The sequence below is a fragment of the Melitaea cinxia genome, chromosome 14 (assembly GCF_905220565.1).
Source record: "Melitaea cinxia chromosome 14, ilMelCinx1.1, whole genome shotgun sequence".
Classification (NCBI taxonomy): domain Eukaryota; kingdom Metazoa; phylum Arthropoda; class Insecta; order Lepidoptera; family Nymphalidae; genus Melitaea; species Melitaea cinxia.
Window position 1 is genome coordinate 15,255,877 of NC_059407.1, and position 27,362 is coordinate 15,283,238.

Consider the following 27,362-nt stretch of genomic DNA (forward strand, 5'->3'; position numbering starts at 1 on the left):
ATAGACGTATTTAGTTCCGATATATGGCTAGTAGCTATGATTAGCCAATAGAATTAAAGCGCTGTTATGTGACTAATGTATTTTTAATATTCAATTCTGACATCTATACTAGTATAATAAAGCTGAAGAGTTTGTTTGTTTGAACGCGCTAATCTCAGGAAGTACTGGTCCGACTTAAAAAATTATTTCAGTGTTAGATAGCCCATTTATCGAGAAAGGCTATATGCTATATATCATCACGCTTAGATGAATGGGAGCGGAATGAAGAATGTTTCTAAATCGGGGTTAATTTTTTCAAGTAACTATTCAACGCGGACGAAGTCGTGGGCAGTAGCTAGTTAGAAATATTTGGAGAGGAATGTGTTGCGGATGATAACGGATGGAAGAATGAATTGTAGGAGAAATTCAATTTAAAAAAATGAGTGTGCTTTAGACCACACGACTGAAGTAAAACTTCATTAGCAATAGGCCAGCACTGTGTCTTAGATATACGAAAACTGGCTATGAGAGAAAGAGAGAAAGAAAATGTGTGCTCGGAGCTCTCTTTCTAGCTCTGTTTGCCTTGCCCGATCACACTTTTCGTAACGCTCTCAACACATATTCACCACTTTACTTCCAAAGTCTAGCATGCGTAAAAAAGTTTTACTTCAAAAATGTATTGCAAAAATCACTACGCTCTCGCAGGTTTCAAATCATTCTGAATCGTCATTTAGCAGAAATAGCTTTAATAATGGTGGTCATATAGTAAAACAATATATACATTATTATGTGTTAAATGTTAAAATCGTCTAATAATTTGTAAGTTTATTCACAACAACAAAAACATGACAAGCAAACAAACAAACAAAAACATCAAATTTATTAAACGCTAAAACGCTTCACACTCAACAGCCCCCAGTAGGGTTTTCCCCTGTGTCGGAGGTCCGGAAACACATACAATATACAAGCACAAACGACCACGACAGACATATGGTCAATACAAATGTCTGTCATGAGCGGGGATCGAACCCGCGACCGCCAGTGCAAGTGCCAGTACTGTGACCGCTACGCCAACGCGTTGTCATAAAGTAATTGATTCGTACAGAAATATAAACAACCTGAATTAATTAATAGCTTAATGTAAAATTTTAAAACTCTTAAAAGTTCTCTATACGATATCAAATTTGTTATTGTAATAGTTTTGTAAGTAATTAATTTAATTGTTTTATGAGATTACTAGCTGACACAGTAAACGTTGTCTTGCCGCTAAACGCTATTTAAAAATAGGGGTTTGGTTGTAGAAGGGTTAAAAATTTAGGGTTGTATGTATTTTTCAACGCCAAATCATAATAAAATTAAAAATAAATAATTTATCAAAAAATTACATTTAGGGGGATGAAAAATATAAGTTATTCGATTCTCAGACCTACCCAATATGCACACAAAATTTCATGAGAATCGCTCAAGCCGTTTCAGAGGAGTTTAACTACAAACACCGCGACACGAGAATTTTATATATTAGATTATGTGAGTGTCAAGACAGCTTTTGAAAGATAATAATCCAAAGTTACATAGTTAGCATTATATGTTTAAAATTAAATGATAGAAATATTTTAAGAAGGTTTATTGTTCCCATGTTTGTGTACATTAACAATTGTCTAAAGTAACACCTCCTGCTTAATACGCGTTAGTTTTTTCCTTAGAGACAACTTATGCATGTGTGCCATACATACATACATACATATATACATACATACATACATACATACATACATACATACATACATGAATAGATACATATTCGTATATTCAATGTTATAAATGTATAATATAATGTAATGATTTCAGCAGACACAAATACCATTACTATTTAACATCTCCAATAAGCTTATTTTTTTTTCATTAACGGAATTTATCAGTGGCCTGGTTACAAAGAAAGGCTTTATATATTACGCTACATCTCATATACGTAGTTCAGTCACGGAAAACATCGATATGGCAATAACTGCGTAGATCGAGCAGTTTCTTTGAGATATATTTTATATAATTTATTCTTACTTAATTACGTAACCGGAAATAGTCTTTTCTCTAAAATTAGGCCTTAAAAACTTCGACTTAAAACGACAAAAAATTTACAGCCCGACTTATAAAAACAGCTGCTTTCATTCACCGAGGACAAGCAGAAAACTTCACTACCTCGTTAACTCGTTTATTTATCCATTCATTCGTGGACTTCAAGCGAAAGAATTTTTATCACGAAAATTTCAACCTGTACTCCAATTTAGCGCTTAAAGCGCTGCTTCCGTTATTAAATAACTGAAAAAGCTAAATGAATAGTCTATTTCATTGCTGTAATGGATGCTTGACATTGACCCAGGGCCGGACTATTCAAAGAGGTAATGCAGAAAAATATCTATTTATACTAATAAATGGAAAGCCGGTTTTTTTGTTCGGTTATAATGCAAAAACTACTGAACCGATCAGAATAACTTATACCATAAAATGCAACGTATATCGGAGAAGATTTTAGTATATGACATGTTGGTGATTACTTATTGTGTAAAAAAATATCGACGAGAGGTCGCTAGTATCAAATATTCCACTTTAATTCTTTTACTACTATAATTTAACATCAAAAATATCATTAGCAGAGTCATTTTTGTTGTTAATTATCTATAAAGATACATTTTTAATACTAAAAAGGTGGCAAAGAAGCGTAGGGCTAACCTGATGGTAAGCGGTTATCGTAACCCATACCTTAGGCTTTTGTCAATTTACTCACCACAAGAATACAACCGTGGAGTGGCCGTGTCATAATAAAGTCCGGCCCTGCATTTAAACTATTAATGTAGCTTGAAATTGTAGTTACATACGAGTACACAGAACTCTATTATCAAGCCACCAGATTTAATATCTATATGAACTTTTGATCTAAAAGAGTCGTAATATCGTCTGTCTGTGTGTAAGCTAATAAGGCTAGTAAATAGTATAACTAAATTTATCTATCTAAATAAAAATAAACAGCCGAAATATATGTACGCACATAGTTTCGAAAAGACAGCACCAAATTGATTTTTTTTTTGTGTTTATTATTGTGAGAAAAATTTTGTATCTAAGAAAATAAAAAAAAATTAATTCCATATATAATTTAAGAAATTATTAATTATTTAGATATAAATATAAATATCTACAACATACACATTACACACATGGTCATCTGTTCCTAAAGTAAGCAACTAAATACTTGTGTTATAGGTAACAGTCGACTGCTATAGCTACATTTTTTTTTTTCGATAAACATACATATAAATAATACATATATAAACAAATATATATATATTACACCCAGACTCAGGGTGGAAATCGAATCTACAACCCCCGAAGCAAAAAGCACACACAAGGGTCACTACAAACTGCGCCAACGGGCTAGTCAATAATAATCAAATATCAATATCAAATATTACCACAACCTCCAATAAACTATAAAATTTCTATATTTTTTCTGAAATGTCAAAGAGCGTACGCGTATCACCAATGGTTTTTAATTCACTTTGTTTCAAAGTTACCGTATTTATCTTGTCTGCTGTCATTTTTATTATATTGATGTCAAAAACAATGTGAACTTAAAATAACAATGTAAAAGCTGTGCCTAGCTCGTTGGCCTAATTTGTAGGGACCCTGCATTCTGCTCCGGGGATTATGGGCTTGATTCCTGCCTCTAGTGTAGACGTAATAAATGTATATACATATTATGTATTACATCATGGCTCAGTCAAGGCACGCCGATGAGACCCAAAAAGACAAAGCATAAATAGGACAAAAATGGTACATCGGACTTTTATCCTAGTGGTACAAAATTCGACGCATTAACTTAACTATGTCTTAAACACATTTTCCAATAATAATAAAATGTATTATATGTAAATATCTTTATGTAAAAAGGCTCTTGATACAAAACATCATTTACATTAATGAGAAGAAAGAGTAGAATGATATTATTTCTCCGAGAGTTCCGACAATATAACAAACGAAGTGCCCTCCCTGTAACAGCCCTCGATGGTCCTCAGAGCCAAGCGTGAGAGGTGCTTTCCATCCATTTACATGACGTGATCTGAGTGTATGTGACTAAGTTCTTTGATAAAATCTTTTAACAGTGAATATGATTAATAAGATCTTATCTGTCATATTGTGTAATATTGAACAAATAATATGCTTTAGCAGTTAAACTCTTTTTACTATAAACTTTAAATTTATTTTTTGTCAATTTTAAAACATTTACGTATGGTATGACAAATAAATATAGCTTATCGCAGTCCACTGCTGGAGATAGGCCTCCACAAGCTCGCGCCAAAAATGGTGTGAACTCATGTGTGTTGCCCATAGTCACCACGCTGGGTAGGCGAGTTAGTGATCGCAGGACAACAATGTATATTAATATACATAAAAATTTCTTCCATATTATAAAGATTTTCTAATGATGTAAATGTTGTCGTTAATACTATGAAACAGAATTTTTTAAACAAATTTCTATCTTAATGTAACATTGCTCTTCATGTAAGCATCTGTAGTTCGCTAACCCGCGTTTGCATAATAACAGTTTTCAAAGCATTCGCTTTGAGTTGATTCTTTATGTCGGAAAAGTTTTTCTGTTCCTCGTCAAAGTTATTGTTTAAAAAATTATTTATTTCTATTATAATAATTTATTGTCACAGTTGTTACAAACAATCAAAGATTTATGTCATTTGATAATTTCAGGTGTAAGTTTGCCCATATACGTACAAAAAATGTTTAAATAAATAAAATACCAAAAACCGTCACGTTCCCTAGTTAGGTAGGAAGGGCACAGCAGGAAATTTCCTGCTCAATATATGGAGCAGCCCGACTAGGGAAGTACCTCGACCTTACAGAAGATCAATGCTAAATAATACTGTTTTCAAGCAATGTTGTGTTCCTGTTGGTAAGTAAGATGGCCATAGCTTCTGAGGGAATTGGGAATAGGGTCCGCAACGTGCTTGCAATGCTTCTGCTGTTGCAGGCGTCTATAGGCTACGGTAATAACTAACCATCGTGAGCCTTATGCTTGTTTGCCGGTCTAGTTATATTAAAAAAAAAACATTTCTAATAAAAACTAGTACCTACCTAATCCTTATCTCCAAATCAATTCACGATAAATTTGCCAAGTATTCGACGTTTGATGAAAAATACCATATCACTTTCGTATCTATTGTAATAGCGATACGCCATTAGACTCACAACGACTTCCATTAGAACGCGCATAGTGGTGGGATTCTGTACGATTTTTCAACGCAAATCTTTGCCAAATATATCGCTATGAATAAAATGCAAGTAACGTATGTGTAATAATGCCGGTTATTTCGAATGATGATGACCATAAATTTTGCATATTATCCGTAATCTGATCCTTATATAGCTTGAGCCTTAAAGGAGCCGGGAATCAAAGATAACGCCGTACAGACGCTTGTTTATAGACTACCAAAAGATGACGCTTAAGAGCGGATACTAGAAAATAAAATTCGAAGGTTGAATGAAGAAAAATCTAAGTCTAGATAAATGATTGATAGTAGGTACATATATAGAGCATACTGTCTGTTAAGTACTCTATCTACTATTAACGAAGTACTCGTATATATTATGCGTGGCATCTATTCTACAAATATAATAATTGATTTTTAAAGTTTTAATTTGTAAAATGATGATTCGGAAGTGCTCTTGAAGCCTATTTGAATAAAGCGATTTTGATTTTGATAGCATTTTATTCTTATCATGTCCTTGGCAACACATGAGATCACGCCATTTTTGGCGCGAACTTGTGGAGGCCTATGTCCAGCACTGGACTGGAATATAAGGAGTAAAATCTACTGAACATATGAGCTCGTTACGGTTCTCGTAACGCCAGCTATCGGAACCCAATAGGGTTCCAATAGATGGCATTCTTTGATTCGTTTATTTACCATTTGATATGGTATTAATCTTTTTATTAGATTAGTAAGCCTTTTTGTGCCTATTTAGACAGTCAATCTGAAGGAGTAAACTCCAGTCGTGCGTCCGCGTCGGAGCTGACACTGAATATTACGATTTTTCTTATAATATCCTTTTATACACCCTTTCTTCTTTTGACAACAACACCACAAACCTTTTTCTGACAACAACGAACACAAAAATAGGAATTATCCCATTCGGTATTGTAGTCCGAAAGTTGAGTGCCTATATACATTTTAGCGACTAACTTTTATTTATATAAATTGTATTGTGCCCCAAAAAACCAAACCGTAAATACAATATTACAGTGCGTAGAAGCTTTAATATGTCGGATGAATAGCGAATAGTGACGCACCATTAGAGATGTCAGGACATCCATTAGGCAACATCTTTACGACCGAAAGACTGCCAATTCCAATACACTAATGTAACCTAAATTCGAATAGTTTTCATCACAGATAACAATGGATTTAGGTTAAATTATTTATTAGTACTGTGTTTTGGTCATATCTGATCCCGTGGTAATTGAAGAACAAGACATTACATGTGTTTCATTCTAAATCTCTTATTTATTTGCGACCTAAAATTTTCCGTAATCAAGTCTCTATCAAATGTATCGGATTTGGCTTACAATTATTCGAGAATCCTGATACAACAGATACATCATTTTTTTTATCAGCTTTAACAAAGGTACCTGCGGCCGGGAAATAAAGGAAAAAGAAGTAAATTAGCTTGAACTCCTATGCTTCTAAAATATCATCATCATCATCACTTTAGCCTAATACAGTCCACTGCTGGACACAGGCCTCCACAGGCTCGCGCCAAAAATGGCGTGAACTCATGTGTTTTGCCCATAGTCACCACGCTGAGCAGGCGGGTTGGTGACCGCAGAGCTGGCTTTGTCACACCGAAGACGCTGCTGCCCGTCTTCGGCCTGTGTATTTTAAAACCAGCTGTTGGATGATTATCCCGCCATCAGTCGGCTTTTTAAGTTCCAAGGTGGTAGTGAAACTGTGCTATCCCTTAGTCACCTCTTAGGACACCAAAAAGAGATGGGGTGGCTATATTCTTTACCTACTGCCGTAACTACACAGCTTCTAAAATATGATCTAACTAAAAAAAACTAATGGAACATTCGAACAACAAGGCGAAAATTCTGATAGATAGATAAGTATTTCAATGGAATAAGATACAGGATTTTATATTACAAAAAGAAATGTAAATATAGTCTGATGATCCAGGTTAATTAGAATTTCAATAAAACTAATTAAAATCGAAACCAATACAAGTTGTGCCTAAATACTCATATCGTCGGTATTATACAAATACAACCATTTCTTGCAACGATAAAACTCAGTTTCTCATTTCCATATTTACACTATCGACATGGCGACCATTTTGTATTTATCTTTTCTACCCATATGGTTGCAATATCGACTTCGTAATAACTTACGTTACTAGCATATAAAGACCTCAATATCATTTTAAGCATTGCAATATTTTACATCACGTTTACATTTTTGCATTTTTCAATTTTAAAATTGGAAGACTTTATGATGATGCAGAATCCATAATGTTCATATTTTTTTTTTGAAATTCAGAAATATCTGTTCTTTTAACATTCTTTCTATTAAAAAAATTAAAAATGTTAACAGTAATCAAGCCTTTTCTGTCCACTTGACTCAGTAGCAAATGCTTAGAGCCTTACAATCACGAGCATTCGCTAGTTCCTATCAGATGAACTTCCAATTACGGTTTACCAAACTATTGAATAAAATGAAGTAACTGTGTAATTTCTTTTGATTGATTGATTCAGAGAAAATTTAAAAAAAATGAGAGAACAAAAGTAACTGACATAGCCCACAGAATTAGCAAGGTGAAGTGGCAGTGGGCAGCAGGACCGATGGCTGTTGAAGCAGACGGGTCCTAGAGAGGAGACCACGTCTTGGAAAACGCAGTATGGGACGTCCTCCGGCCCGTTGGACTGACGATCTACATCAGATTGCCGGTGTAGGCTGGATGAGGATTGCGGAAAGCCGGGATGTCTGGTGCAAACTTGGGGAAGTCTATGTCCAGCAGTGGATTGCATTAGGCTGAACTAACTGACTGAATGATTGATTCATTCAGTCTTTAACATCCTTTAGGTGCCTCTCTCTCCACGAGTTCTCTTAGAATTTCTATTTGAAAATAAATCTCTAATGAAAATAGATTTCTAAAGAATACTTCATCATTAATTAGATACATGAAATGGCATTATCACTTTATGATTTTTGTTAATACGATAAAAATATACTATTATTCCAGTTCACATTCATGATTAATTAGTATTTTACTATTTCTATTAAAATTTTGTATGAATTTAGTCACTCAATTTATTTTCTACGCGGTCTCACTTTGCGACAACCAATCAGAATCGAGTGCGGTTGGAAGTATTTTTCGTTCAACGTTTCGGAGACCGTTGACGAGGTCATTCGATCAGTAGAGCAAAAATTCAACACTAGTCTATTCAGTAATTATTTATAAAACGAAATCAGTTCATACCAAAGTTCAAATTTAATTTCATAAAATCGCTAATTACATGAAATGCAATCATATACAAGTAAACTCCATTTAGTGTTCTTTAGGTTAAATGACGTGACAAAAAATTTGTGACGTGACAAAAAACACAATGACATACAAAAAACAATTCAATTAGATAGAATTAGAGAATTAGAGATACGATTAAAAAACTGTTTTGAAAAGCGTTTTATTACTCCTAGAGTAATTTATAACCTATATACATACACAACACTTAGCCGGTGGCGGGATAACCATCCAACTGCTGGCTTTGAAATACACAGGCCGAAGACGGGCAGCAGCGTCTTCGGTGCGACAAAGCCAGTACTGCGGTCACCAACCCGCCTGCCCAGCGTGGTGACTATGGGCAAAACACACGAGTTCACGTTATTTTTGGCGTAAACTTGTGGAGGCCTATGTCCATCAGTGGACTGTATAGGCTGTAATGATGATACATACATAACAATTACAACAATCTGCATCAACATTCTTCTATAAGAAAATAATCCAAAAGGAATTCTATTACTGTGTGGTGTGCCTTAAGTTCAATAATGTCACCCATTCAACTTGGAAATCAATATATTATGTCGACATGATAATCCATGATATTTAACTGCTGACAATTGTCTAATTTATGACTCAATAACTCATACTCGAAATATTGCCGATGTCATCTAGTGATACTAAATTATTTTTAAATTGTTAACAAAGATAATACTGACTTCATTTACTATTATAAGCAAAACTAACTTACTACTTGGATTAAAGACATATTTTGCTACATGAAATGATGTGTGCTTAAACTATGACAATAATTCTGATAATAAAACGATTTTATTTAAATAAAAATGTGCTGAACTGGAAACTATGATAGTATATCTAATAATCTTAATGTGCTGTAAATTGTTTTGTGAAAGGAGTGAATAAATAAATTATTATTATTAAATTATTATTATTAATAATAATAATGATAAAACAGTTTAATCATGTTAGTATTTTACGATGTGTACCTATTTGTTTACGATGACGGGTTCTCACCGATGTTTTTCGTGGTCTATTACATTTATGTTAGATGGGTTTCCGAACCTTAAAATAGGAATTAGTTCTACTGGTGGCCGATGAGAGTGAGGTATTTATTTACTTATCTTTTTTTTTTTATGTCACTAGGTCGGCAAACAAGCGTACGGCTCACCTGATGGTAAGCGATTACCGTAGCTTATAGACGCCTGCAACACCAGAAGCATCGCAAGCGCGTTGCTGACCCAATCCCCAATCCCCCCAGGAGCTCTGGTCACCTTACTCACCAACAGGAACACAATACTGCTTGAAAACAGTATTATTTAGCTGTGGTCTTCTGTAAGGTCGAGGTACTTCCCCAGTCGGGCTGCTCCATATTTTGAGCAGGAAATTCCTGCTGTGCCCTACCTCAGTTAAAATTATACTTATCTAACGTGTTGGCATTTTAATTTGTAATTCCAACAAATTATTAAAATATAGTTTTGTTTTGATATTACTCTTATTTTACGATTAGTCACTACACACTCACTCACACTACTGGACATAGGCCTCCACAAGTTCGAACCAAAAATGGCGGAACTCATGTGTTTTGCCCATACTCACCACTCTAATACGATACTATTCTTATACTAACACATGAGTATAAGATTGTAGTGATTGTAATGTTATAGGATTGTAGTGTTCTTACTGTAATTGTTATTTGTTGAAGTACCGGAAGAGCATAAAAATGGTGACACCATCTTTCGAATAGTTAAAACGAATTTTCTGATTGGTGATTTTTGTAATCTACTGGCGGGATTTTTGTCCTATAAATATGATAATTAGTAGGTAAAGAGGCAGTTATTATTTAATAACTGTGCGGCTAAAGTTGCTAATCGATAAGTAGCGTATAAGTGATTAGTATGATAACGTATTCAATGCAGTTAAAAGTGTGTATTGTGAAGGAATCACTATAGATTTCAAGTGATATAAGTGTTTCGTTGAGTGTTCTTAGTCGTATTCTGCAAACGATACTCTTTTCGTTTTTGATCAACTGATATTTATATGGTTATGAAATTTTGGCTACACTTCATAAGACTGTAATAAACTTACACGTTGTTCAATTGTAATTTTAATTGGTAAGCCAGAAGTTCTCTCTCTTTCTCCTCCGTATTTCCACCTATTTTCACTAATAATAATAATAATATATTATAATATATTTGTCAGTATATAATAATATATTTGTCAGAATTTCTAGTTTTACAAATGTTCAACAATTTAAATCGATGTCGTATTCACTGGGAAAAATATTATAACAATCTCAAATCCGTCGGATTTTATAAGTAAGATATCCTTATAAAATTGAACCAGTCGTAATATGCTTCAAAAACACAAGATATTGAATAACTTAGCTCCACTATGCTTTGGTTTGAAAAGATATGGAAAGGGGCCGCCTCGCCGGAAGACCGCTTTATTCATGAGAAAATGTTTTTAGCGATCCAATCCGAGCGTTTGAGATTCAACGTTTGGTTTTTATGTTCTTTTTTTATGGTATTTCATTTTTTATATGTTATTCTCTGCGTTTCTTTACGTGATTATGGATTTTAATATAAATTAATAATATTAATAGTTGTGATTATAAAGATAATATGATTTAAATTTCAATTACGATCACCACAATAATTTCAGATGTGGGATAATATCAAAATGAAAGCAAAAAAAGGCCATTTCAATAAATTATACCTTCATATCGTATAAGTACAGTTATAAGGAGCTGTTGTTCTATGACTAAATCATCACTTATAACGCTACAGGACAGCGTCTGCACAACATTCTTTTCTCAGTTTCTTTCTACAATTTGTCATCCCATCACTTATTTATTTTCCTATCCATATATTCTACTCTATCCATTTTTTTTTTCATTTTTTTTTATAATATTTTTATATGGTTTGACAAGTTATAGTCGTACATTTAAGTCATATTTAGATAAAATACTTAAATTACAAAAAAGAATTCTCAAAACGATATTTTTTTTATACAACTAGGTCGGCAAACAAGCGTACGGCTCACCTGGTGGTAAGCGATTACCTTAGCTTATAGACGTCTGTAAGACCAAAAACATCGCAAGCGCTTTGCCAACCCTATCACCAATTCCATCCAGGAGCTCTGTTAAACTTCCTCAGCAACAGGAACACAACACTGCTTGAAAGCAGTATTATTTAGCTATGATCTTCTGAAAGGGACTAATCATATTAATATCATATAGTCAATTAAAATAATTATCTGAGCAAAAAACGGTCTTTGGTTTTGTAAAGTGAACATGATTTGACAAATTTTAATTTCCTAAAAGAACAGCACTTTAGATATATTAAATTTAATATACACCATAAATTAACTACCAGAAACCAACAAAATGTTTTGAAACCCTAAATACAAATACTATTGTATCAAAAGAACGTTTGAAGGCACGGTATATAATCTTATAAATAGTACTCCAAAAAAATCAATGAATTAAATTTGTTTAAAATTTTAAGAGGTTTTTTTTCTCACACAAGATTAATATAATTTTTTCTTTTACACTTAAACTTTAGTGAATATTTTAATTTTATTCATTTGGTCCATTACATATTTGCCTATTATTTTATCCATGTGTTCACAAATCATCGGGAGAGGTTTTTTTGTAAACATTAAAGAAAAATATAATTGTTTGCTAGCAAATGAACAAAAACCGACTTCAATTACAGCGACAAGTAATACAACGTAAGTAGACGAAAAGAAATTAATAACCGCATTAGTCGCTACTACGATTTTCGAAGATTTCCCTCGATTTCTCTGGAATGCCATCATCGGATCCTGGTTTCCTTATTATAGCCAACCTTGGGATATCTTCTTTCTAACAAAAAAAAAATCAGCAAAATCGGTTCATAAACGACAGATGCTATCCACGAACACACATAAAAATTTATATATACGGTCGAATTGAGAAACCTCTTCCTTTTTTGAAGTCGCTTTATAAGTATATATCATTTTATTTGGAACAGTTTGTATAACATAGCCGTATTGTGTCTGGCGAGTGTGACAATCTTAAAATAAGCTTGGTTAAGTTTATATGAATGTATAGTACTAATGTTAATGTATCATTTCATAATGTACGAATAAATAAAAATATACTCAGGTATATTACAGGTTAACTATAGGTATATATTGTTTGTCATTCCATTGATAATTTTCTTTCTTAGCCATATCTTTTACGCTATCCGTTGTTAACATATCTTAAGTATAACGATTGACTCATCATCATCATCATCACTTCAGCCTATCGCAGTCCACTGCTGGACATAGGCCTCTCCCAAGTTCGCGCCAAAAAATGGCGTGAACTCATGTGTTTTGCCTATAGTCACCACGCTGATTCTACGATTACTAATTAACTGCATACTATAAAACTTTTAAATAAGTGTTATGTAAAACACACATATGTATCAAATTTATTACGTATTTATTTTTCACAGCTCAATCATGTGTGGACGTAAAGCAGGTCCTCTTCAACGGCTACTGCTATCTTTTTTCCGGCTACCCGCAGGCATCTTGGACTACCGCGAAACAGGTACGACTTAGAACAGATAATAATAAAAAATAGATTAGTAATTAAATTTAAATGTGAGTAATATATATACATAATGTTTCTTCAGAATAACTCGTTATCAGATACTTAAGTTTCTTGATAGTTTAAAACTTCATATTTTGTGTTTCCAAAATTATTTGAAATAACGATATTTTAAAAGTTCAATCAATGCAACTGCTATGTTTACATTAAAATTCGAAGTACTTCTTCTGTGCTCACAACTAAACTAAACTGAAAATAACACTCAAAAGTCCCACGGCTAAGACAAAGGTTCTTCTTTATATATGTATACAAGAAGCTTCTAACACACAGCCTTTCTGCAGATGGCTTTTGAAATTTCCATTTTTTCACGCCCGTGGCATTTTTAAACGCCACGCAGTGTATTGCTTATAATTTTACTGCGGGTTGTTAGTTGAACCATTAAAATTATCTACAGTTCCATCTGGGCAGTATACTATTATGTTGCCCTGATGGAATTGTAGAATAACCTCATACAAGAGACCATAATTATAATGAATACTAACTAGAATAGAGATTCTCGTTAGTATTATGTCACCTGTTTACAGAGACAGTTGTCGCCACGTGCTGACTATATCTATTGATACATTAATAATTAGTTTCAAATATTACCAATTGATTAGTTTCACTAACAATTTATAGGTGTCTGATATTCATAATCTTCTTAACAAACTTTTTTTTGTAACCACGAACGTGATGATGACGTAAGCGAAATCTTTAGATTCAGCTTGTAACATCCCACTGCTGGTTATAGACTCTTTCTTTATGTAGGAAAAGGAAGGTTAACCAACTACGCTGCTGGTTTTGGATAAATTCCCTACTATGAGTAACGATCGCTACCAGGTCTATGATAACAACCGGGACCGATAGGACAATTTACTTTCCGATGTACGGTGTCAGAAAAACATACACCCAAATAGATTAAAGAAATATTTGTATAAATAAAAATATCTATCCTGGGCAGGAATCACGCGCCTGCCGGTGTTCCGTCCCCCACATGACTAACGCACCACGCCAAAGCGGTGTTAATATAAATAAATATCTACACTACTTATTATAATGAAACAACTAGTTCATACGCTTCAGCCTGTAATATCCCACTGGGCATAGGCCTCTTTCCCCATGTAGGAGAATGATTAGAGCTTAATTCACCACGCTGCTCCAATGCGGGTTGGTGGATACTAGTCACTAGTTAGTAAACCTCGATAAAATCCTAAAAAGTTGTTTCATTATAATGAGTGGAATTCGCGTAAACATTAGAAAACAATATTTTATACTTGTTTAATTGTTTGTAGAGTAAACATCCCCTATTAGTATAAGAATCCATTAGTCTGCTTTTTAAAGTAATTATTTCCACAGTAAATAATTAATTTTGTAAGATAAAATATGCTAAAAAACAAGACTTTTTATAATTAATTATTAAGTGAAGCATCAACTATTAGCTTTTGTTATTTAAATATTTAATATAACTATTATTCGTTTGAGATTATAAAAAAATAAGTTTAGAAGATAAATTACTACACTCCATCATATTAACGAGATTAATTCGATTACCCGCGAGTACTTTCCGGAAATTTTGTATAAATGGCGCTAAGTTCCCTTCAGGGAATTCATTTAACAGTCCGCATCGTTTTACGACCTTCAAATTACCTGAAGACGAGGAATGATCTAAAAAACCTTTATAGACGAACCGAATTTTTTAATTAAAAACGGTGGAAATGATACATTTATTAATTAAGGTAGCAGTCGGAATTTTTTTTCACAAATGGACGAAAACATCCAAATTGAAAATATACTAATTATGAAGTTTGAAACTACCATAATATATGATTGCAGTGTATTTATTTACACACTACCCTATATTTCCTATTTCTTTATTATGATCATAAAAAATCAAAATCAAAAACAGCTTTATTCAAATAGTCCCATGAGCACTTTCGAATCGTCATTTTAAAAATTAAAACTTTAAAAATAAATTATAATTTTTGTAAAAGTAAAGCTACCACCGATTCGGAATGTAGATTCTGCAGAGAAAAATCGTCAAGAAACTCCACAAAAGAAGAAACTCACAATATTGACGATTTGTATTTATATTTTTACACTTCAGCCTATCGCAGTCCACTTCTGGACATAGGCCTCCCCAAGTTCGCGCCACACATCCCGGTCTTCCGCAATCCTCATCCAGCCTACACCGGCAATCTTACGTAGATCGTCGGTCCAACGGGCCGGAGGACGTCCCACACTGTGTTTGTAAAGAAGCGGTCTCCACTCTAAGACCCGTCTACTCCAACGGCCATCGGTCCTGCGACACAGATGACCAGCCCACTGCCACTTCAACTTGCTAATTCTGTGGGCTATGTCGGTTACTTTCGTTCTCTCACGGATAGTCTCATTTCTAATCCTGTCTTTGAGAGAGACCCCAAGCATAGCCCGTTCCATTGCACGTTGAGCGACTTTAAGCTTGTGGACCAGTCCCTTCGTCAGTGTCCACGTCTCGGCTCCGTATGTTAACACAGGCAGGACGCATTGCTCGAAAACTTTTGTCTTCAAGCATTGCGGAATCTTCGAGATTAGAGAAGATTTATATTTTGTTTCATATTATTTTTCTTCTTTTCAGTCATTCAACTTATGACTTAAATTAGTGGAACAGTAAGCCGCCTTAAAACGTGAAATGAATTTATTTTTAAATACTTAAAAATTGAAATATATTGAGTAATAAATTCATCTTAATAAACTTAGTATCGCTACAGCTTATCGCAGTCAAATGCTAGACATAAGCCTCCACAAGTTCGCGCCAAAAATGGCTTGAACTCATGTGTGTTGCCTACACTCAATAAGCCCGTATTTATTATACAATACGTTTTCCTTAATAAACTTATGCACTAACTGTTATGTATATTGATGGAATAATTCCTCTCCCGGTTACTTTTAAAAAACATTGTTAAATAATCTGTGTTAAATAATCTGTTTTTAATCTGTACAATAAAGTATTAAAAATAAAAATATTTAACGTATGATTGAACGTATATCGTAGAAAAAACCCATTTTTAACCGATTTCAAAAAAAGGAGGAGGATACTCAATTCGACCGTATATAATATAGGAGTAATATATATATTACTCCGTCGTTTATGAATCGATTTTGATAATTCTTTTTTTGTTGGAAAGAAGATATCCCTAGTTTGCACTATGATAAGGAAACCAGGATCTGATGATGGGATCCCAGAGAATACGAGCGAAACTCTCGAAAATCCGCATAACTTTATACTGGTGTACCGATTTTAATGATTTTTAATTTAATCGAAAGCCGATGTTTATCATGTGGTCACATTTCATCGAGATCTGATTACAACTTTTGGAGTAATCTTTGATAATGCGTATTTACTTGACTATTTTTTCGTCTACGTTGTACCTACGTTGTATTACTTGTCGATATAATTTAAGTCGGTTTTTCTTCGTTTGCCTGCAAACACAATTATATGATTTTAAATACTTAAAAACACTTCATGATGTAATCGAAAACAATTTAAAAAAACTGATAAAATAGTCGGAAAACAAGTTTAATTTCAACACAACAGTTTATTTCAAACAAAATTTATCCAAGTAAAAATTCTCCTATTCTGAAGTGAGTCGAAAGCGTGGCGAGTTTATACCACTAATGTATTGTAAAAGACTCTTTTTGTTATTCCGAAGATAAAACGCAGTCGTAGATATCTTTTGTACAGGGATGCCTCCGGCAAAAATTATAAGTGCCGTCTTTGTAGCGTGACGTAACTGTTACATTATTTTTCTTGTGTTTTGTTTTTTTTTTGAGGAAAATATTTATCAATCTAATGTTTATGATATATGGTTATGATATGATGTCGAAAATTGAAATATTCTGTTATTAACTTTGTCTATATCTTTCGGCTTTATTTGTGTGAATCCCAAAACGATGCGTTTGTAAAAAAAAACCGTAACCAATATAAATAGCCCGATTGGGGAAGTACCTCGACCTTACAGAAGACCACAGCTAAATAATACTGCTTTCAAGCAGTGTTGTGTTGCTGTTGTGAGTAAGGTGGCTAGAGCTCTTGGAGGGATTAGCGTCTATAAGCTTCGTTTATCGCTTACCATCAGGTGAGCTATATGCTTGTTTGCCAACTTAGTTGTATAAAAAAAGGGGTTCACGTACGTAAACATTCCTTAAATGAACCGATACTTTAGAAAACACTAGTGACCCGCCCCGGCTTCGCACAGGTGCAATGCTGATACTAAATATACTACAGAATGTTTTTATTTATAGTGTGAAGCTAGCTTCTAGCATGGTTATTGACATAATAACAACATTCAAATATACATTGTTAGATTACACGTTGTTAAATAATGCGTTGAAGAAATAAAGGTTCACTGCTCGACCCCGTAGATGATAGCGTGATAATTTGTAGCCTATATGTTGACCCGACTTCTTAATAATATTTGTGCCAAATTTGAACTAAATCCATGCAGTACTTTTTGAGTTTATCCCGGACATACATACAGACATACAGACAAACAGGCAAACAGACAAAAATTCTAAAAACTATATTTTTGGTTTTCTTATTGATTGTAGATCACAACCCAAGTATTCTTTTAAAAAAAATATTCAATGTACAGTTTTGACTTTCCTACCATTTTATTATATGTATAGATTACTCCAGAAATGAACTTCCTGTTAAATTCCAAAACCTTCCCTTTTTGTATCGTGGGTCTATCCCTATGCTTTGCTACAAGTTTATTTAAGTTACTAATCTAACCGTGCCTCGGAGAGTTGTTATCATAGACAGATAGCGATCGTTACTCATAGTAGGATATATGCATATCTGCCAACAAGCAGTTAAGTAGCGTGGTGGATTAAGCTCAGTTCCTTCTACTACATGCAGAAAGAGCCTAGCAGTTTGATGTTACAGGCTTAACTAATCGCAAAAAAGTATGTGTACTTATGTACGCACACTTTCTTCTTCTTCGTTGACTAGCTAACTTAAGAGTGTCGTATTTTTTCGTGTCGGTTGCGCATGCATCATATAAATCTACTCACATGTGTTTTCCCAAATGCGCTAAAAGAAATATAACTTCAAGAATGTAATCCAGATAAACTGTATATAGCTATCCTGTAAAGCTATATTTTTCAACTCACATCTTTATCGCTTTCGGTATGCGAAATTATATTCGTTGAAAAGTAATGCTACCTGAAGTGAACTTTGTTTTATAGAGTTCCTATATTTTATGCATGAATGTAAAATATTCATTTTAAACTCGAATATTTATGTATGAAATATGGTACGTGTCTACGTCGAAGATAATATTTAAATATAAAATGTGCTCGTTGCTCGCTCTGCTCCATATTGTCTGGGGTCTTGTGATACACCCCGCCGGGCGCATTGTATTTGCTCCTTGTGTAACACATATTGACTCTGGAATATTAACAATTATTTAATATCTTTATTCATGGAAAGCTGAGAAACTTATTCGTGTTATTATTATACTTTTGGTATTTTTATTTACATTAAATTGAAAGTTGTAAATTGGGTAATTTAAACGTGAGAGATATATAGGTACCTACTGGGTTTTAAAATTTAACTGATGAAATAAAATTCAAAGTTGACGCTCAAACCGCCGCGCCGTCCGCTGGTAGTTACACTGAGGTATAACTAAGGTTAAAGAAATCTCTCAATGGGTACCGTATTAAGTAACTCTCTCAATGGGTACCGTATTAAGTAACTCTGCCCTAAAAAATATGGAATAACAAAAGCACGGGCATTATAAGCCTGTGGATATATCACATTAAAAAAAAAGTAACTCTGCCATTTGTATCCTTAAACTTTTTTCTTTTTGAGAATAAATTCTTTAAAACTAAACTTTTATTATCATTCTGTTACCATACATCATGTTACTAAGAATATCAAAGATAGATATTTCACTGATTGCATTCCTACGGATTTAAATCACATCAGAATATTTTCTTCATCAATAAGAATGAACACGCCTTCAATTCTATGATTCTAGATTTAAAAAGACAATCCAATCATGAGATAGTGTAACTATTTTAATTATTTAATTATATTTCTACAAATTCGATTTTTTTCTCCTTAGGTATGCGACGGATTAAATATGCAACTATCATCCGTCCATACGGCTGAAGAGGAAAGATTCGTAGTAACAGGAATCAGACAAAGTAGCGATTACAGCGCTGGCTCTATTTACTGGCTAGGGGCTCGTCTAGATAACAACGCTGAACTGAGCTGGATCGATGGAACCACTCTAGATTACCATGCGTGGCCACCGTACAACGACACGGAGGAGATCAATGAAGCTTGTTTAGGTGTACAAGTAAGAAATAAATAGATTTACAAATTTCCGACATAACATTATTGGGGCTGTTGCCTATTAAAAAATACTATAAATGAATCTTTACTTAGTTGATAAGAAGAAAGTAATTTATTTTTTTTCTAAAGTTACTTGATAGCAAACATATATAATAATTTAATAAACTAATTCCAGTGGAAGACATCCCCAGTTCCGTCTCAGCCGAGCGGCTTGTATTGGACGATGCACAAATGTTCTGCAACTGGTGGCTACGTCTGCAAGCGTCGCCTCATCTCTGAACACATTCTTACCAATACCACTGTTGAAGGAAAATCAGGTGAAAGTCTTATAAACGGCAATTAATATATTCTAAATACTAATCTGGACTTACTTCTGGATACAGTTGATAGGATAGAGGGTTATAAACATTAAACAATAAAATACTTGAGGGCAAGTTATGCGATAGTGTTAATCCAGCTGTAATCTCGTATTAAATCGATACATGTATACCTAACAGAGCCAATAACCTGATCACTGGTACTTTGATAAATTGATTTAAGTAAAAGTTCCTGACAATAGCAGCAAAACCTATTTACCCTGACTATGAAAAACTTATTTTATGTACAATTTTTTTTTTTTATACTTTATTCAACAAAAAAGGCTTTATATTTATAATTAAACAATAATGCCCAGTATTTTTGTTGGTAATGAGTGTCAATAACATTGAAACCATATTTGCTTAATTTTTTTATTTTTTTATCAATGAATACGTGTATAAGCTTCATATACCTTTTTTCAAGGAGTGCTAAAGAGTCCAAATCATCCAAGCATCTATGACAACGACCTCGATTACTGGGTTCACGTCAGGGGGCCCGCTGACACGCGTCTTGTGTTTGTCTTCCAAACGATTGACTTGGAGTACCAAAATGATTGTCTGTATGATTTTATTGAGGTATGAGCTCTTTTATGGTAAGTACCAACACTTTGCTTGCACCAATTTACAAAGTACTTATAGCTAAACAAATATGATAATATTGTAGTTTCGAAATAGAGCGATATTAAATTGATTATGCTGTTCTATAAAATTGATAATATAACCAATGCATTAATCTTATATTATTTAATGAAGTTTTCTGCGGATTAAAATAATAATTTCCAGTTATATAAATTTATTTTTTATAATATTTTTCATAGTTACGTGATCGTAAAGTCCATTCGAAGTCATCAAGGTACTGTGGATCAGTCGGTGAGACGAGATGGGTGGCCACGAGTAACGAAGCAGTTCTACACTTTCATTCTGATTATAAGTGAGAAAAAAACTTATTTTATATTAAATATTCTTAATAAACTTAACATATTCAATAATATATTTAGATACTTTGAATGTCCAAAATTTATAAGTCGGCCGGTAACCTAAAACACAGCCAGTTTTGTCACCTTTGAAACGGTCGATTCTTAGACAAATAATTGTTTTATCATTATTTCAAATTAATATTTTATAATTATCAACTGTTTTTAAATTATTTAACAGCCACTGTATTGAATGGCGGATACAACTTGAAATCACATTTTTGCATATTATTTTAAACAAACATTCAAAATCGAGTATTTATGGCAACGTGAGAATATGTTAATTTTACCTTATTTGAAATTAAAACTTTTATGACTAATTTGTTGTATTTTATCGACTTTTAATTGCAGCACGCCAGGATCTGGGTTTCTAGTAAATTGGAGAGCAGTCGAACTGAACGGTTGTCCGTCACAAACATTCACTTCCAAAGAAGGCATCCTGCACAGCCCTAATTATCCATATTTTCTTTTACCTGATTTGGATTGTACCATTGACATTTTTGCACCTACGGGTAAGTTTTATATTTAAGTAATTAAACACGATTTCACATATAAGCTTGTTTGATTTCCATATCTTGTAACTACAAGTTACAGTTAAATTTAAATTTACAGTTATTAAACATTAACTTAACTAAGTTAATGTTTAATAACTCGTTACTTACCATATAAAAATAATGCACGATCTTCGCTAAAAAATGCATTGCTTTTTTCGCATTGATTACGATAAAACTAATTTAGATGATGAAAAGAATTTTTAGAATATCAGTCCTTAATGTAATAAAATATAATATCTTTCTATAATTCGTCCACTATCATTGGTTGAACTTATGTCTCCATTTATTATTTTGATCATTATAAGAGTCAACGATATTTCATCCCATTACACAGTGTTCCATTTGTAATTGAAAATATCACACACATAGAACAATACTGTACGGTAAAAAAATTCAAAATACGAATAGTTCTAATAATTGCATCGGGCGTTTTCACTTTTGCTGATATATCATAACATCTTCGGTAAAAACACCTCGAAATTTTTTGCTTTACTAGCTCTAACAGAGCTCTAAATTTGAAACGTATTCCAACTCAAATTATTACCTCACCGAAGCACGATGTAAGATAAAATGCGCTTTCGTAACTTTCAAGTTTAACGACCTGACCTTTTGGGCTTTCATCGTTCCCTATCCCGGCATTAGTTTTATCAGTGAAAGGAAAAGTATACCCTTTCATTTTAAGGTTATACGTAAAAGTCTTTTTAAAATGATACACTTATACGAGGAATACCCTTGAAAAAAAAATGATGCCTTTTTATTCGGCAAACGTTGTCTGGTCTTGCGAACTGCAAAACAAAATTTGCAAGTTTTAAATTTAAAAAAAAACTTTTGGGGAGACATTTTGTCTAAATGTTGGCGCACTGGTCATAGCACTGGTTTATGGCTGTTGCGTTGGCAGTTGTGGGTTCAATACATTGCAAACATTTGTTTTGGCCATACAGATGTTTGTGTTTATGTTGGTACAGAAAAAAAATCTTGTAAATCGGTCAATCTACAAGAATTTTCGAATTTCGACGGAGCGCTAACTGATTTTTATTGTTTACCAGGAAAAAGGATATTCTTAAACATCAGCTATTTTGATTTCGGCTATGGAACGTTCGAGAATGGTGTACCGATTAACGTAACTGAAGCTATACCCGAGGACACGTATTTGGAAATTCAAGTAGACACACAAAGCGATCCCATAAGACCGTTTCTGGATTCGAGAATAATAAATAATGGAATTTTTGTATCACGAGCCGAAGTTATGCGATTGAGGTTGAGAACTGGTGAAAATGTTACTGGCGTTGGATTTTTGGCACATTTTAAAACAGGTAAAATTACTTTTTTAATGTAAATAATACATATTTTAAACCTTATGAAAACAGTCAGTTAGTCAGTTCACTTGCTGCTTGCTTGTTACACACTGCTGGACGTAGGCCTCCCCAAGTTCGCGCCAAACATCCCGGTTTTCCGCAATCCTCAACCAGCCTACACCGGCAATATTATGTAGATCGTCGGTCCAACGGGCCAGAGAACATTCCACACTGTGTTTGCCACGACGCAATCTCCACTCCAGGATTCGTCTACTCTATGAAAATAGAGATAAATTTAAAAAACGAGTGTGCTTTAGATCACATGACTGACGTAAAACTTCTGCTCTTAAGGCCTGCACTGTGTCTGTGAAACGTAACTCTCTCTCCTTCTATCTTCATTAACTTATATCTCCCTCTCACCTTCCGTTCGCCTTTCTCGATCTCACTTTTCGTAACGCTCTCGTTACGCATTCAGCAGCTTACTCCCCAAGTCGAACGTGCGTAAATATAAATATATATGTATATATAGGTATATATATATCTCACGGTCAGTTTTGGACTCACCATCGAATTAGAGAAAATAAGCTTTAGTTCGTAATTTGAAGCGTGCAATGTTGAAAATAATACGCCTCGACGTTTGAAAATTAAAATGTAACTGAGGTAGGGCACAGTAGGAATTTCCTGCTCAAAATAAGGAGCAGCCCGACTGGGGTACTACCCCTCGACCTTACAGAAGATCACAGCTAAATAATACTGTTTTCAAGCAGTATTGTGTTCCTGTTGGTGAGTAAGGTGACCAGAGCTCCTGGATTCTCAGAGCTCCAGATTGGGGGTTGGGTCGGCAACGCGCGATGCTTCTGGTGTTGCAGGTGTCTTTAAGCTACGGTAATCGCTTACCATCAGGTGAGCCGTACGCTTGTTTGCCGACCTAGTGACATAAAAAAAAAAACATAGGCACTCAGGAGCCTATGGATGTTACAATTAAAAAAAAGGTGCGTAAAGAAGGTGACCTTGTCCCAGTGTGGTGGGTGAACGTGTCGCACGTGGCGCGGCTGCACAACGCCAGCCGCGGCGCGCTGGCGGCGCCCAACTGGCCGGGCGCGGCGCCGGCGCGCGTGGCGCTCACCTCGCGCCTGCTGGCGCCGCTCGGCTGCACGCTGTCGGCCGCGGTCGCGCGCGCCGCGCTCGCGCCCGCCCGCGCGCGCTGGCCGTGCGGCCCGGGGAACGGCTGGATCGAGGTGAATTCATCATCTTAAGTACCGTAGCCACACAGTACTGTAGCCACACAGTACTGTAGCCACACAGTACAAGTGAGGTGAATTGATAGTTGTTTATTTGGAATAAGAATGGTTAAAGTTTTGATAAAGAATAACAATTTTTATTTTCGTTTAAATAAATAAACGTTTCACACTTAACGGCCCCCGTATAATTACACAATACACAAGCATAAGCGCCCAGAGTACGACAGACTACATAGCCAATATAAATCTCTGTAGTGAGCGGGGATCGAACCTGCGACCGCCAACGCAACGGCCAGTGCTGTGATCCCTTGCGCTAACGCGTTGCCAATTTTGTTTTTTTTTTTTTTGAAACATACGGTATTAAAGCTAAGTATATACAGGTTGCCGACCTTAGCCCTGATTTTCGATTATCCCTAGTCCCCCACTAATATTATAAATGTACATGTAAGTTTGTTTGTTACGCTTTCACGCAAAAACTACTTAACTGATCATCATGAAACGTAGTAGATATATTCTTGGAGATATTAAAAGTAACATAGGATACTTAAAAAAAACAATTCAAGCGAAGCCGCGGGTAAAAGCTAGTTATAATATATTTTCGATTAGTTATGTAGCCGTGATCTTTTTTAAAGTTGAAGTACTTTTCCAGTTGGGCTGGTCCAAACTTTAACCAAGACATTTCCCATTGTACCCTACCTAAGTATATAATAGATATCCTATGTAATTTACATACTTTTTGTAACTATTTCTTTTGGTAATATTTTCAAATTACAAAAAACATCAACAGGTAAAAGACAGCTACACGGAAAACAACGGAACTCAATGGACGCTCTGCGAGATTAGTAGAAGTAGAAGGAAGACTGAAACCAACACTCCTCTTGTTATCAATTCCTATCTTCACTCCCTGATCGTGTCTCATCACACCGGTGACCACGGGATGAATATGGAAGTCTCTCTCACAGTCAATATAGGCTAGTATTATTTTTTCGCTTCAGTCTTTAGTATCGCACTGCTGGGCATAGGCCTCTTTCTTCATGCAGGAGAAGGATTAGAGATTAATCCATCACGCTGCTCCAATGCAAATTGGCGGATATATTCATAGTACATGATAACAACCGGGCCTGACTGGTTAACGTGATCTCCAAGGCACTATCGTGTACGATACCAAAAACCAGTATCCAATATCATATCTATAAATAATAAATGTGATAATGACTAGTAACTTTCGTCTATTGTTTCAAAAACGTTAGGTCCAAAATTTAATTTCCAGCGATATTTTGTATCTAATTGATGTAGGACATTTGTTTTTTATTTTAGACGCCGATTACCACAACAAAATGCTACATCTCCCCGATGACACCAATTTAGAATCGTGCTACCCAAACCCTTGCTCGCACGGTGGCCGATGCGCAACTGAAGATTCGAGAAACTTCTGTCAGTGCTCGGGTTACTACACAGGTGATAACATAAAAACTTCACACTCAACACGTATAAAATATATTTGTATGTCAAATACTGGAACAAAATTAAAGCTACGAGAACGTTGGCCAACTTTCAAAAAAAAGACAGTATTTGGCAGCTTCTTAGTTTTTTAATATTACAAGACTAATATTTTTTTTCCTACGAAGGTAAAAGATTAAAGTCTGATTCCCTGCTGCTGTGCTACAAATTAGCTTAACATGAAAATGCAGAAGTCATACCAATTGCTGTTTCAATAACTATTGAAAACTACCTCTTTACGATAATGAATAAGAAAGACTTGTTTACGCATAATGAAGATTAATTTAAAAAGTGCGCTTGCCCTTCGCCTGTAATATCTTACAGCTGGGCATAGGCCTCTTTCTGTGTAGAAGAAGGATTAGACCTTAATCCACCACACTACTTAACTGCTTGTTGGCAGATACGCATATATCTTACTATGACTAACGATCGCTATCTGTCTATGATAACAACTATCCGAGGCACGGTTAGGTTAGTAAATTAAACAAACTTGTAGCAAAGCATAGGGATAGACCCACGCTGATGGATACCACACTGCTCCACTGCATACCTCGAATTAAATGACCTCCTGTCGGACCAACAATACGGTTTCCGCCGTAACAGGTACACGTGGGATCTTTTAGTGTATGCCTCGCACATCTGGGGCGAAGCCTTGGATAAGCACGGAGAGGCGTTAGCCGTCTCACTTGATATCTCGAAGGCATTTGACCGGGTCTGGCATGAAAGCCTATTGAGTAAGCTTTCGGCTTACGGAATACCCCCTAGCCTGTGTGGCTAGATATCAGATTTCCTGAGTGGGCGATCATTTCGGGTGGTCTTGGATGGCTCCTCGTCTGATTTGATGGCGGTTAATGCCGGTGTCACTCAGGGATCAGTTCTCTCTGCAACCCTCTTCTTGCTTCACATTAATGACCTCCTCAAGCCCGGTATCTTTGGATACGTGGACGACAGCACTGTTACGGAGAGATACATGTCCAGTCCCCGAGCTGGTGGGGCTGAAACTCTTGAGCATAGAGAGGCTCTGGTTGAACGCATGAATTTGGCTTTAAAAGAGGTATCCGATTGGGGTGACGCCAACCTAGTCAAATTTAATGCTCTCAAAACGCAAGCATGTCTTTTCACCGCTCAACGGAGTCCATTTCCTTTAGCTCCGACTTTCCGAGGTGTATCTGTACCGATCACCGATAATATTGATCTTTTAGGCATAAATATTTCGTCTAATATGAACTTCAGACAATGCATAGAATCCAAGGCAAAAATTGCCAGTAAGAAACTTGGTATCCTCAATAAAGTCAGGCAGTACTTCACACCGGAACAGCTTCTCACTCTGTACCAAGCACAAGTTCGATCGAGTATGGAGTACTGCAGTCACTTATGGGATGGCTCTGCCAAGTACCAGCTTGCTGCTTTGGAGTCTGTGGATCGACGCGCCAGAAGACTCATCGGTGACGAACCACTGGTTCTCTCTAGACTACAAAGTCTTGAACATCGGCGCAAGGTTGCCTGTCTGTCTGTATTTTACAGAATATATTTCAGAGAGTGTGCCCAAGAGCTGCACAATTTGGTTCCACCATCACCATTCTACCACCGAACCGCTAGGCATCGCTTGAGTGTGCACCGCTACGTGGTTGAAATCCCACGATCTCGCACTAAGCGTTTTGCTTTCTCTTTCTTAATACGCACCGCAAAAATTTGGAATGCCCTTCCGGCTTCCGTTTTTCCAAATAATTACAACTTGGGTATTTTCAAATCAAGAGTGAATATATATAGGCATCTTCACTTACCATCAGGTGAGATCGCGGTCAAGCGCTGGTCTATATATTAAAAAAAAAACAAATATTTCCAAATTAGTACAGTAATTTTGTTAACAAAAAAAAAAAAAATTGTAACGCTTAGGGAAAGATCAACGAATTTTATATTAAAAGTGA

At 35.1% G+C, this 27,362-nt stretch overlaps 1 protein-coding gene across 1 annotated transcript in view; it reads left to right on the forward strand.

The window, feature by feature from the left end:
* The window catches only part of LOC123659436, a 212,892-nt gene that overhangs the window by 174,924 nt on the left and 10,606 nt on the right, over positions 1 to 27,362 (forward strand). The window contains exons 12-21 of the mRNA XM_045594650.1: positions 13,041 to 13,135; positions 19,282 to 19,518; positions 19,690 to 19,831; positions 20,295 to 20,446; positions 20,689 to 20,801; positions 21,196 to 21,356; positions 22,445 to 22,711; positions 23,714 to 23,931; positions 24,722 to 24,905; positions 25,252 to 25,392. Of these exons, the coding sequence (XP_045450606.1) occupies positions 13,041 to 13,135; positions 19,282 to 19,518; positions 19,690 to 19,831; positions 20,295 to 20,446; positions 20,689 to 20,801; positions 21,196 to 21,356; positions 22,445 to 22,711; positions 23,714 to 23,931; positions 24,722 to 24,905; positions 25,252 to 25,392 (1,710 nt within the window). The remainder of the gene's footprint in view (positions 1 to 13,040; positions 13,136 to 19,281; positions 19,519 to 19,689; positions 19,832 to 20,294; positions 20,447 to 20,688; positions 20,802 to 21,195; positions 21,357 to 22,444; positions 22,712 to 23,713; positions 23,932 to 24,721; positions 24,906 to 25,251; positions 25,393 to 27,362) is intronic.